The following is a 14,150-nucleotide window of genomic DNA, read 5'->3' on the forward strand; positions in this document are numbered from 1 at the left end:
TATTGGGAAACAAAGGTCTGAGAGCCTGTTTGGTGATGAACCACGATGAACTCCTTAACACTCAAGCCACTCCTCAGAAAGTCGGGTTTCTTTCCGTTTCCATTCATATATGTAATTTTCGCTTCAGACAAACAGGACACCTATTCTATGCAGTTTTGAATCCCTCTTTTAAAATGGGATGTCTGCCTTGTCTAAATTTTCTGAGGCGGAGGAGAGGGGAAGTGTAATGGGACCGTCTATAATTTGAAACCCGACCTCACTACTTTGCGTCTCAGAAAACGCGGGGTTCGTTGCCCTGGTCCCCGCGGTCCCCCAACCTTCCGGCTGGCTCTCTCGCCGTCCTCGCCTCGGCGCTGAGGTGGTCAGGCGGCAGGGATTGGCGTCCGGGCGGAGCATGGTGGACTTCCCCGCGGCAGGCAGGCTGCTGCTGCAGGTGGGTCCGGGCGCCCGCACCGCCCCCCACCTCCCGCGGACGCCCCGCCCCTGCCCGCTCGCTCCGCTCGCATTGGTGCTGCGGGCTGTCTGTCCCCGCGCGGTGGGGAGGGGGCGCACTAGGCGGCGGGTTCCGCAGAGGGCGCCTTGCTCCGTGCGCGACCGCGGCTCCCTGGAGGCCTGGGTGCCGGGCCCCGCGAGCGCGCCGCGACCTCAGGAGCAGTGTTGACCAAGGACCCCTGCGCCCTCGGTGAGTGAAGGCAGGGCGGGGAGGCTGCGGGGGAGGAGGGCCGGGGGCAGTGTCAGGTCTGCGGATCGCAGAGTGAGCAGGGGGTGTCCATTGGACACTGGGGATCCGGGCACCCTGAGGTGCTGGGATCGCGGGAGGTGGCTTGTCTGCAGGAATCCGCGGACAGGGCGACCCTCATCAGGTCTGCCCACCTATCTCCTTCGCGTTACAGCTGGTCTTAGAAGCAAGGGTTGCCGGTGGCTTTTTTCCTTCTTTATCCCTTTGGGGAAATGTGATTTTGGGTTTATAGCCATTACATTATAATTCTACAGACAGCTTGAAGCTGGGTTATCTGTTCCACGCCCCCAGCATTTTCCTTTTTGAGTACTTTATCCTGCGCGCTGTCTCCTGCCATAAGGGGCATCAAGCCAGAATTCGAGATTCCTTCCTCCAGGAGGAAGCTTCGTGGTCCATATCTGGTGCTGGGAAGGATACATTGCTTTCCTCGGGTAGTGGTTGCTCTTTGCTGCTCAAGGGAGAAAGGGAAAAAGGGTGTTTTCTGTGACAGGAGACTTGCAATTCTGTCAGGAAATGAGCACAGGGACTTTAAGATTTCCTGAGGCGATAAAGATACCCTTGCTGGTTAAAGGGAAATCATTTGCAGTCTGACATTCTGCAAAGTTTTAATATCTACAGACAGAATTATTTTCCCCCTTTCAATTAAATTTCTGTTTGGGTATTCATTTTATTTCTAGAGTGTATATACATTTAAGTAAGCTTCTCAAACCATTGGCTTTGCACAATCCAGGTTAGTTTCTAAATGATACACTCCTAAACATCTCATTTCAATATTTCTATTATGTGATAATACATCCTCTGCTTAACAAAAATGCTCAGGTGCTGAAAACTCACAAGAGGTGAGAAGATTTAAAGTTATCAGCTGAGGTTCTAGTGCTCACTGCAGCATATAAATGTGAGGAGAAACACTGTCAAATGGTTCATATTTTAGTTCTATCATTGTTCTAGAATGACTTTATCTTTCTCGTAGAGGCATCAAGTATGAAACACCCAACCTAAGGGAATATTTACTTATCATAAACTGATTTTCAGGGTTCCAGTTCCTTCTACAGCTCATAAAATTATGGGTTACCCAAATGAAACTTCAGTGAAGGATTTACATGTAAACAGTATAAAGAATGAGTCCCTTTGCTTATTTTAGGGCGTCCACCCACTAAAATTCATAGGATCTTTGTTAGATAATCACCTCCCATTTCCATTCTTTAGTGCTATCATACCATTCTGTGGATTAAATTTTCAATACACTTTTATATTATCTAACAGTTTGCCAATTGCATAGTTTGTCAACTTATTTTTGGCTTTTAAATTATTTCCTGAACCAAAAAAATAAAATATAAAGAATTTCAAAAGCTTGGTTTTCAAATAACAAGAACTCAGTCTGGTCTTGGTTCAGTTATGAGTTGATTAATGGGTACCTTGTGGTTAAATGACCATTAATCAGTTTTTAAATTTCTTTACTATGAATATACTGCAGATTAGTATCCCCAAAGGATTCATTTTCTAATGAAACTCTTAAAGCCCAGTTTCAGAACATAAGCTTTAAGCAACAAGTAATCTTGTGTTTAATCTGAGCTCTGTTACAGCGATGCCTTAATCTCAGCCAAACTGCTTCATCTGTACCACCTTGGTAATATTGTGGTGAGGAATAGAAATGTATGTAAAGTGTGTGCACTGCCTAATACCCAAGAATTGCTCAATAAATGTCAGCTATTATTACTGACCTCCAACTATGTGCATATTATGGTGGAAACATGATACAGCAGATATAGTACTTAAATCAAAATGTCAAAATTATACAACTAATTTAAGAGTGTAGAATGACAGTAATGCTAAATTTTTCTAAGAGTATGTATGAAAAGTAGCACTTCCTTGATGGAACATACATTTTTAGAACAGAAACCTTATGTTATAATGGAAAAACTAGAGTGTCAAAGTCTCTACTTGTAACTCTGGCTATGACTTTGTCTATCCGCATGGCTTTTGACAAGACAGTTGCTCCCTTTTGGAGCTCAGTTTTGTCATTTGGCTGGATTTGAGTAATCTCAAATAATCTCTAAAGTCCTTTGCAGTTTTAAGTTATTTATTGAGTGTGATAAAAATTACATTAGCTTGCTTTTTATCCTGTACTTCATTTTTGGTTCTTGTTGTTGATTGCTTAACTTGCACTTTAGAATCATAAGCAATTCATACAGACAGCACAACTAAAGAACTGATAATATCAGACTTGCAGAGTAATCCAAAATGAAGTTTCAACAAAGAGGATAAAACAAAATAGAATTACATTGAACTCTTTAATAGGGCCAAAATAAACCCCAGTCTTTATTCTCCAGCCATTTCATTAGTAAATACATGGAAAATATGTCTGGTAGAATCTTATACATTCAACTGAAAAAGTCTCCATAGAAAATAATAGTGAAAAGCCTCATAGTGAAATAAAATATCACTTTCTTTTCTCTCACCAGGTTGATCTTTAAATAAAGCAAAAATTTATCCAGTAAAGGGCTTCCATGAAGAAATTTAAGGAGAGAAATTGCAAGCAATAGAGAAAGTAGGCATTTCTATACTAGAGAAACCACCTAAAACAACTGCATGGAGTAAAATGAAAGGAATGAATACACCTGGAAGAAATTTTACCTAGTGTGACATTTTTGCCCATCTTTTTGTCACAAAAGGCTAAGGAAGAGAGAATATAGTTCTCTAGAGAATAAGAGTACAGTGTGAAAATGGCAACCACAGTTTCAGAAATTCATGTAGAAAACAAGGATGAGAAGAGATCAGCAGAAGGTAGTCCTCAGGCTGAAAGACAGGAGGAAAAAACATCCATGCTTTGCTTCAAGAGAAGAAAGAAAGCAGCTAAAGCATTGAAGCCCAAAGCTGGCTCTGAAGCTGCTGATGTAACAAAGAAGTGTCCCCAAGAAGCAGGAGCTTCTGATCAGCCAGAGCCCCCACGGGGGGCCTGGGCCTCACTCAAACATCTTGTAACACGAAGGAAAAGGTTGGAGTCTTCAAAGCAGCAAAAGCAATTGGAGGCTGAAGTGCAACCTGAAATAAATGCTGAGGATGCTGGTCTTTCTAAGAAAAAGGCAAAATCTAGACTTAAGATTCCCTGCATAAAATTCCAAAGAGGGCCAAAAAGGAGGAATCATTCCAAAATTATAGAAGACTCAGTCTGCAGCATCAAAGTCCAGGGAGAGGCTGAAAATTTGGATATACAAACACAGACCCCATCAAGCGATCAGGCAACAAAGGCTACGTCAACCCAGGATCTAAGTGAAGGCATCTCACGGAAAGATGGTGATGAGGTCTGTGAATCAAATGTGAGCAATAGCATAACTTCTGGAGAGAAAGTGATTTCCGTAGAACTTGGATTAGATAATGGGCATTCTGCTATTCAAATGGGAACTCTAATCCTTGAAGAAATTGAAACAATCAAGGAAAAACAAGATGTTCAACCCCAGCAAGCAAGCCCACTTGAAACTTCAGAAACAGACCATGAGCAACCAGTACTTTCTGATGTTACTCCTTTACCTGCAATCCCAGATCAACAAATTGTGGAAGAAGCCAGTAACAATATCCTAGAAAGTGCACCAAATGGGAAAGACTATGAAAGTGGAGAAACTGTAGCTGAAGAAACTAAGCCAAAAGATACTGAATTGAGCCAAGAACCAGATTTTAAAGAAAATGGGATCACTGAAGAGAAATCCAAATCAGAAGAAAGCAAAAGAATGGAGCCAATTGCTATTATTATTACAGACACTGAAATCAGTGAATTTGATGTTAAGAAATCTAAAAATGTCCCTAAGCAATTCTTAATTTCAACGGAAAGTGAGCAAGTAGGGGTTTTTGCTAATGATAATGGTTTTGAGGATAGAACTTCAGAACAATATGAAACACTCTTAATTGAAACAGCCTCTTCTCTTGTCAAGAATGCGATTCAGTTGTCAATAGAACAGCTGGTTAATGAAATGGCCTCTGATGATAAAATAAACAATCTTCTACAGTGACTTACTCTCCAGAGTCATGGGAGAAAAACCAAGCTTAATGAAGAATTATTTTATACATTTGTGGCATTTCTTACTCAGTAACGAATGAGAGATTTATCATCTCTGGAACTTAAAGGTACAATTACAGTGCAGAAGTGCTAAAGATGGTGAAGTTTATAAAACTCTACCACTGAAATGCAGTCATTTCTGGATTGGAGGAAGTCAGCACGGATCGCACTGTGTAAAGTAACACAACATACAGGGAGTTGCTAAAACGGCATACGGAGACTGGAGTGCTTTGGGGGAGGAAAATGTATTTATTGAGCACTTATGGTATGCCATAAGCTCTTTAATGACCTCTGATATAACAAAGTCTGGTTTCCTTTTGATAATTCAGCTCTGTGTATAGGCTAACATCACAATGAGTTTTTAAAAACATTTTTTATAGTGGACATACATGTTGTTTAAAATGGTGAATAAGGTGAGCTACTTTTGTGAATGTGATTTGTAATTGTTACATTCCTAAACATTAGGCTTAACTCGAAAAATATATTGCATTTTCCCAATTTCAGCAGATACTGTGCAGAATATGCATATTGAAATTAAATATGAGTGGTTTTCTAGTCTTGCTTAAGTCCTTTATAAGAAAGAGCCATTTGGCCAGACGCAGTGGCTCATGCCTGTAATCCCAGCACTTTGGGAGGCTGAGGCGGGTGGATCACTTGAGATCGGGAGTTCAAGACCAGCCTGGCCAAAGTGGTGAAACCCTGTCTCTACTAAAAATATAAAAATAAGCTGGACGTGGTGGTGGACGCCTGTAATCCCAGCTACTTGGGAGGCTGAGGCAGGAGAATCGCTTGAACCTGGGAGGTGGAGGTTGCAGTGAGCCAAATTCGTGCTATTGTACTCCAGCCTGGGTGACAAGAGGGAAACTGTCTCAATTAAAAAAAAAAAAAAGCCATTCACAAATCCTTCAATCAGGCAAATTGTTACTATGTACAGAAGGGTAGAAACAGGGAGTGGGTTTTTACCTCTCTTCTTTCTGCCTCAACAGATCTGTATATGTCCATTTCTGCATGGATTTATCTGTGAAAAATTTAAAAATGAAACAGCAAAAACAAAAGGGGAATATTATTCTTCATCCAGGAGAAGGAAAAATTCCCTAGTAAGTTGTCACAGATAATATAGGATTCATCTTGCAGAATTAACTTCTTTAAGAGCCATATTCATCAACCTCTCTCCAAAGAGGGGAGAGCAAATTCAAAGCCAGCTTGGTAGTAATGGTCCTGGAAAATCCTAATAATCTAGGGCAAATATTATTTATTCTTGGCCAAAAATGAGCCATGAATATGGTTGAATAGAAAGTGAAAAGTTATTGCTGAAGCACATAATTTAAATGTCAGTTTTCCTTTGTGTCTATGTGTTGAGAGAGACTAGTAAAAAGCATTTTACATGGATATTGAAAATTAACTTTTTCATCGCTATTTTCAATCCAGATATTCTTTACAAAAATGAGAAGGGCTTATTTGCATTTTTATTTACCGATTGAAAGGGAAGTATCTAATCTCATCAGTGATTGCCATATTTTTTTAAAAAGTAATCCTATTTCAGTCTCCTTGTGTGAAATGGCCATAATGCACTTCCCTACCTCACAGGTTAGGATTCAAAGTGTATAGTCTCCCATTGTGTAAATTGAGTGATTGTGTTACTACTTGAAACAGATGAAGTAATAAAGTATGGGATGTAAGGCATTTGTTAAAGATCTCCACTTGGAGGAAAGAATGCATATTAGCTGATTTTAAATGATCTTGGTGAAGTATTGCATTGCTTATGGATTGACTATAGAAAGTATTCGCTAATTTGTCCTAGAGAATCATCTTTGTTTCATTCTGTAAATACACATTGAGACCTCTAACAAAAGAAACTAATCTGACTTTGAAATTGAACCAAATCATGGATATTATTGGCAAGATTCTTTGCTGAAGTGTAAAAATATTTCCCTACCTTCACACATATAATCTTGTTGTGGGGGGAATCCTTCACTTTAGCGAGATGAAGTGTGTCCTTTAAAACACATGACCCAAGAAGTCAGTTTCTTTTAATTGTACAACTTTTAAACATTAAAAAAGATGAAGTCATCTTCTCTGAAAACACTCTAACTCACTATATGTGGTGCTAACAGACTTGGACAGCTACCAGCAAATATATATCATATTTAAAAGTGAACAGTTTTAAAAACCTAAGGTTGGTGCATTTTACAGTGTATTGAAGAATCCTGTCCTCATTTACTGCAAAGATGCCTCCAAGCCAATACACTTGCATTATAAATGTGTAGTAATCTCTCATCAAAAAGCAAAAACTATAGTACTTACCAGTTATTGAAAATATTTTGAGGGATTTAAAAAACAGATAAATGGTAAACATGTGTAATGAAATTTTTGGTTAAGAAAGTAAAATTTTATCTAATACCAGGTTTTTACTTTTTTTCACTGTGGTTTGATACATATTTTTGGTTAGAATGTAGTGATTGTTTTTATGATCAGATGTATATTTTACTTGCATTCATTCTTAAGTGGTTTCTCTTTTTCTATTGAGAATATTTGTTCAATTAAATAAGATTTCAGTTAGAAAAAGGAATTCAGAAATTAACTGGTCTCAATCTGATTATATGTGCTACATGGCCGAATCCTATTACAGTGAATTCTAAGGTGATTCAAATTGTTTTATTGTTATAGAAATAAGCAGGGCTGGGCAGGCCTGCTTATTGTTATAGAAATAAGCAGGTGACTCATGCCTGTAATCTTGGCACTTTGGGAGGCCGAGGCGGGAGGATCACGAGGTCAGGAGTTCAAGACCAGTCTGGGCAACAAAGTGAAACCCCGTCTCTACTAAAAATAAAAAAATTACCCAGGTGTGGTGGCATGCGTCTATAGTCCCAGCTACTCAGGAAGTTGAAGCAGGAGAATCACTTGAACCCGAGGCGGAGGTTGCAGTGAGCTGAGACCACGCCATTGCACTCCAGCCTGGGTGACAGAGTGAGAATCTGTCTCAAAAAAAAAAAAAAGAAAAGAAAAGAAAAAGAAATATGCAGAAGTCAGATGGCTTCGAAGTCATAAAATATTTTTCTTGTAATAGTATTTAAGCAATTTGACCTTATATGCAAACAATAAGTGAATATAAATAGGTTCTGGTTCAATTCACATTTGACAACATTAAAATAATTATTAGGAACACCATATGAATTTTCATTTACGTTTGCTGTGGTATAAATTTTGCTTTTAATGAATGTTTATTAGCCAAGATTCAGTTTCTTTTTGAACTCAGAATTTTACAAGGCTAGGGGTTGGGGAGGGGAGTTATTGGATACTTGTTAACTTTTTCAGCATATTATCATCCCTATTCTAAAGAGTCAAGTATTATTCACTTTGCTTCTTACAACCCAGAGAATGTGAAAATTCTCTTCTATTTTATGTAGCACTATTCACTTAACATTTTTTCAAAGCACTTTATAGGATATAAAAATAGTACCCGGTAACATTTAAGTAAAGGTAGCAGAAAACAAAAGAACTTTCAAACAGAAATTATGTTCCCTGCCACCTCCTCCACCTCGAAGAATAATAAGCATGTGGCACAAATGGAGTTCTTCAGAAAAGCTGTCTGCATAATTTTTCTTCAAGGTAATGTGTTTGACAGCATGAAGTTTGTGATGATCTTAATTGGTCTACTATTTAGCGGAGTCCTAGAATCTCTCTGATTTACTGCTGAGAGATTGTTATTTCACTAGTATATGTGAAGAGGCTTGCTAAAGGCATTAAAGATATGGATCATGACAGGGCACCAATTTGGCTTCTGTATGCAATCCAGCATTAACTTCATCCACAAATTTCTAACTTCAAGTTGCCTTATTTTTTATAGTTAAGAATGTTTTTAGAGGTTTACAGCAGAATTTTAAAAATAATTGTTAGGCTTTAGAATCCTACTGTCTGAAAAGACCCTTTTAATGTCAACTTTATTGAACTATGTAAAGTCTACTTTCTAATTTCATCTGATACTCAATACAGCAGGGTTTGATTTTCTGCCTGCCATTTCTGTGTTTTTTTAAAAAAAATCCTCATTTAAGATTTAGAGTTCTTTAGGTTCAAATTCCTATGATGTTTTCTTGGGTAACATGAAGTCTCTTACACATAATTTAAAATTTCAATTCATGGTATATCTTATGGTACATTTTTGAAAAGAAAATTTGTAATGTTCCTTAGTTATAAAAATTTATTAGAAGGAAGCTATATAAAATTCAGGTGTCCTGATTAAATTCAATTTGATTCAACACACATATTAGGCATAACTTCTGCCTAACACTATTTGATAAGATGGACAGGCTCCCTGCCCTCCAAGAGCTCAACCCAGGGAGCAGTGACAACAGAAACTGGGTTGGGATTAAGACAAAGAGCCACAGATAATGCTGCAACCTGAGTGGCATAGAGGGGAGTACACAGAGAGAGCAATTAATTTTGGTGTGGGGAAGGTGGTGATCTGAATACAGCAGCAGTTTGAAAGTGTTCCATTTTTAAATAAACAGTATGCTCATTCTGATTTGTGACTAGGTGTAGAAAAAAGCCTGCATAGTATTACATATTTATAGTAGTTATTTGTAAAAATGTTAAGTGGATGAGCTATTATTAAAGTAAAAGTTTCATTTTTTTCTCATTAAAATTAGTACTAAATTACTGTGGATCAGATGATGAATAATACTCTGTAGAAAAAAAAAGGTTTCAAGTTGAATTAATTTATGTACTGATTATTAATACAGAATAAATGTTATATTGACTCATGTTTATTTATTTGGATCTTTTAAAAGAATGGTGGGCAAACTATGTTCATTCCCTAAAACTATAAAGATCACATTGATGGAACTACTGAGTTCACACTATAAAAAGTTCTACTCTGCTGATTGGGAATTGGACGGAGACTTTACAATGACACTCCTAAAAAAGACCTTCAGCAAGAGAAATACAAACACCTGCAATGTTGAACTAACTCAATCAAAAGAGCAGTTTTGAATTTGATGACATCTGTGAATTTGACAAAAGCACAGTTTTCATCTCTTGCTATACTCTTGTCTTTTTGCATTAACCTATGAATTAATGATTTTTCAAATAACGAATCAATGTGAAAATGCTAGAACTATTCAGATGGTATGTACTAAAGGTAGGTGTTTAAAAAGTTCTGTTTACAGCCGGGCGCGGTGGCTCACACCTATAATCCCAGCACTTTGGGAGGCCGAGGCGGGTGGATCACGAGGTCAAGAGATTGAGACCATCCTGGTCAACATGGTGAAACCCCATCTCTACTAAAAATACAAAAATTAGCTGGGCATGGTGGTGCGCGCCTGTAGTCCCAGCTACTCGGGAGGCTGAGGCAGGAGAATTGCTTGAACCCAGAAGGCGGATGTTGCGGTGAGCCGAGATTGTGCCATTGCACTCCAGTCTGGGTAACAACAGCGAAACTCCGTCTCAAAAACAAAAAAAACTGATTTAATTTAGGTAACGTTAACAACTTATCTTTTCGTAACCACAGCCCAATGATAATCCAGCCCAACGAAGGACTGTACTTTCCGAATCTTGGGAACAATTTAAAAGTTGATAGTACCTTAAAAGTCCTAAAACTAAATCTAGCTCTAAAGCAAAATGTCTTCTTAATGTACAAACACTGTAATAGGGTAGCTAATATTTCACATTTTACAAGATTTAAAAAAGTTTTATTAAATCTCATCTTCTTGGTTTAAAAAAGATACACTACACTTCACAAAACTTGTCCTCAAGGTAATTCTGCTAATCCCTTTTTAGACCTTTAATGCTGACATCTGGAGTCCCCAACCCTTTCGTGAATATCTTTCTTTCTTTTTTCCTTCCTGAAAGTTTAAGCTCACTGGGGGTTAAGTTCCTGAGCTTAGGAAGGACAGTATGCATGTTTGTCCACTACACACTCGCAGAAAATCCTCTGCAAAACTGGGTGTGGACACAATGAGCAATGAAGGGAAAGGTGAGGAGAGGATGGTGTGGCATTGAACTTGGAAACTCCCAGCCTTAAAACTATCTCTGTAAACTCCAACCTATCCTAACAATGGGAGCAGCATCCAGCAGTTTCAGGACATTAGCAAGACTAGATGCACTTTCCCCACCACTTTCTTTGTGGTTAAACTCAAAAAGGACTTTTGGCCTTGAACTTTCTGGCAGTGCTATTATAGGACAAGGATTATGCACTTTTCACAGCTGTACTTGTGATCGTAGGACCCAGGCCTTCCATTGCTGCACTTCTGGGGGATAGGCACAAGGCTGCCATGCACAAGGTGACACCAAACCAGGTACAGTCATGTGTGTACACTTGTACCCAAACCTTTTATTCCCAAATTCCTCCTCTGACATCTATGCCTTCAGGTCACAGGAAGGTCTGGTCAGTATGGCTACAAGTGGGTCTTTGTATCACATCTGTGATCAATCACCCTCACAATGCAGTTTCAGACATGCATATGCTGCTAATCACTCAAATATATATATAAATTACAACACAGAGGTTCCATATGGAATAGCCATTTGCAACATAAGAACTCTGGAATATCACTTCTGTTTAGACACGTCTTCCAAAACTAAAGTATTTCTGTCCTCCTGGCAGAGTGACAAGTTAGAACTGCCTTGTACTCTATATTGCTGAGATGCAGAAAATACCAAAACAATTGGTCATGACTCGATTCAGGTAAAAAAAAAAAAAAAAAGTCAACCTCCACCTCCTGGGTTCAAGTGATTCTCCTGCCTCAGCTGCCCTAGTAGCTGGGATTACAGGCGCCTGCCACCACACTCAACGAATTTTTTGTATCTTTAGTACAGACGGGGTTTCTCCATGTTGGTCAGACTGGTCTCGAACTCCTGAACTCAGGTGATTTGCCAGCCTCAGCCTCCCAAAGTGCTGGATTACAGGGGTGAGCCACCGTGCCTGGCCCCAAAATCCCCCCTTTTAATGCAGTTCTACCAATTTTGACCAAGACATTAGTTGTGTCACCTGGGGTAATTAATTTTAACTCTTATTCTGATCTCGATACCACTTGTCTATCCTGACTATCAGTGAAAACCACTTGCTGCAGAAATTCAAAATAAGGGCTTCTTAAACCCAGTGTTTAAACCAGGATAACGAAAAGGCAAGGCTGCCATGCATGCCTATGCCATGGGCACAGCCCAACTCTGGAAGAAGCCTTCATTAGCGAGCGCCCCCCCCCCCCCGACTCCCAGCACTGGTTGTGCACTGTCTGCATAGCCATCATGGTGGCTCTGAGCATAGGCACCAGTTTAAGAGAGCAGCAAAACTGTGGTATGTTAACAGTGAAATAGGAGACATTTAAGATTTTAAAAAAGGACTCTTCCCTTTATATGTCTTTCCTCCTAGACTTTAAAATATAGTGATAGAAAGCGGAGACAGACACCATTGAGCTCATACCACCAGACTGCACAGATGTGAAAAAAGAACAATGTTGGAAAATGAGAACTGGTCAGCTAGGAATACTGTTGAGATTCACTGCCCTGGAATCTTTGATCTGCATTTTAAAACCTCTTCCCTTGTCTTTGCAAATGTATTTTCACCTTCAAAAAGTAACAGGTATGACTTCACTTGCTACAGAACCACTCCAGGTTCTTCAGATTTTCCTCCCTATATGGTAGTTATCATAAATGCCAGTTCAAAAAAATTTTTTTTAATTACCTGCATATGGTTTGGACTAAGTTTCATATGGCTTCCACTACAGAAAAATGTGGCAGAGCTAAATGCACAACATCCCATTCCTCAAAGGCCTGCTGGATGCACATAAATCTGACGCGGAACCTCCTGAAACTTGGTAATAACACAGACCAGACAAGGGATGATGACCACAGTGAGACCATCTTCTCTAGCCTCCTTCCCGCACAAGTCTCTCCTGTTTCCAGGACAGTGGGGACCCACCAGTTGTACAGAAAATCTCTTGGAGCACTCATTCCTTCAGACTTCTGACATGAAAGGACACGATGGTGTTCCAGTAGCTTAATACTTTTTTTTTTTTTTGAGACAGAGTCTCGCCCTGTCACCAGGTGCCTGGCTGGAGTTTAGTGGCGCAAGCTTGGCTCACTGCAACCTCCACCTCCCGGGTTCAAGCTAAGACAGAGTTAGGCTCTTGTTGCCCAGGCTGGAGTGCAACAGCGCAATCTTGGCTCACTGCAATCTCCGGGTCCCAGCTTCAAGTGATTCTCCTGCCTCAGCCTCCCAAGTAGCTGGGACTACAGGCATGCACCATTACACCTGGCTAATTTTTGTATTTTATTTATTTATTTATTTTTTTGAGACCGAGTTTCACTCTTGTTACCCAGGCTGGAGTGTGATGGCGCAATCTCGGCTCACGGCAACCTCTGTCTCCTGGGTTCAAGCAATTCTCCTGCCTCAGCCTCCCGAGTAGCTGGGACTACAGGCGCGCACCACCATGCCCAGCTAATTTTTTTTTTTTTTTTTTGAGACGGAGGTTCGCTCTTGTTACCCAGGCTGGAGTGCAATGGCGCAATCTCGGCTCACTGGAATCTCCGCCTCCTGGGTTCAGGCAATTCTCCTGCCTCAGCCTCCTGAGTAGCTGGGATTATAGGCATGCGCCACCATGCCCAGCTGTTTTTGTATTTTTAGTAGAGACGGGGTTTCACCTTGTTGACCAGGATGGTCTCATCTCTTGACCTCGTGATCCACTCGCCTCGACCTCCCCAAGTGCTGGGATTACAGGCGTGAGACACCCCGCCTGGCCAATTTTTGTATTTTTAGTAGAGATGGTGTTTCATCATGTTGATCAGGTTGGATGGTCTCGAACACCTGCCCTCAGGTGATCCACTTGCCTCGACCTCCCAAGGGGCTGAGATTATAAGCATGAGCCACCTTGCAGGGCCCTAATACTTTATTTCTATTATTTTGATACAGTATCACCAAATTGTTTCAATGAAAAAAGTTTCAAAATTGTAGAAACAGTGGAAAAGAATGTATCGGAGGGAGAGTGGGCTCATTTTCCAAGTTGGCTCATCAGCTGTAAAATAAACTTAGGAAAAGCAATTGGTAGTTAGGTACAAAGTCCTAGGATGATGACAATATTGTAATCAGAAATGAGCACGGAGGCAGACTATATTCACCTAGTATTGGAAGGTGAGAATAGTTGAGGGTAAGAAAACTCTTACTCAGAATGGAATGGGTTGGAAAGTGTGAAAGTAGAAAGTCAGTTGTTGAACCACAGTTGGAAAAGAAACTAAATTTCAGTAAGTAACATACTGGCCTACCTCATAGATTGTGGATGTTAAAAAAAAAAGAAAAGAAAAAAAGGCAAGAAACAAGAAAGGGAGCATATTTACTCAAATGCCCTTTAATCTATTTCTTGACCAGAC

General features: G+C 39.9%; 1 protein-coding gene across 1 annotated transcript; it reads left to right on the forward strand.

Moving 5' to 3' along the window:
* Positions 1-569: 569 nt before the first annotated feature.
* AKAP5 (A-kinase anchoring protein 5) lies at positions 570-9,550 on the forward strand. Its single transcript, XM_009006153.6, has 2 exons — positions 570-682; positions 3,202-9,550. The coding sequence occupies exon 2, from the start codon at positions 3,463-3,465 to the stop codon at positions 4,741-4,743; it is 1,281 nt and encodes a 426-aa protein (XP_009004401.1). The 5' UTR covers positions 570-682; positions 3,202-3,462; the 3' UTR covers positions 4,744-9,550.
* The last annotated feature ends 4,600 nt before the right edge of the window (positions 9,551-14,150 follow it).

Source organism: Callithrix jacchus, chromosome 8 (genome assembly GCF_049354715.1).
Source record: "Callithrix jacchus isolate 240 chromosome 8, calJac240_pri, whole genome shotgun sequence".
In the NCBI taxonomy this organism is placed as follows: Eukaryota; Metazoa; Chordata; class Mammalia; order Primates; family Cebidae; genus Callithrix; species Callithrix jacchus.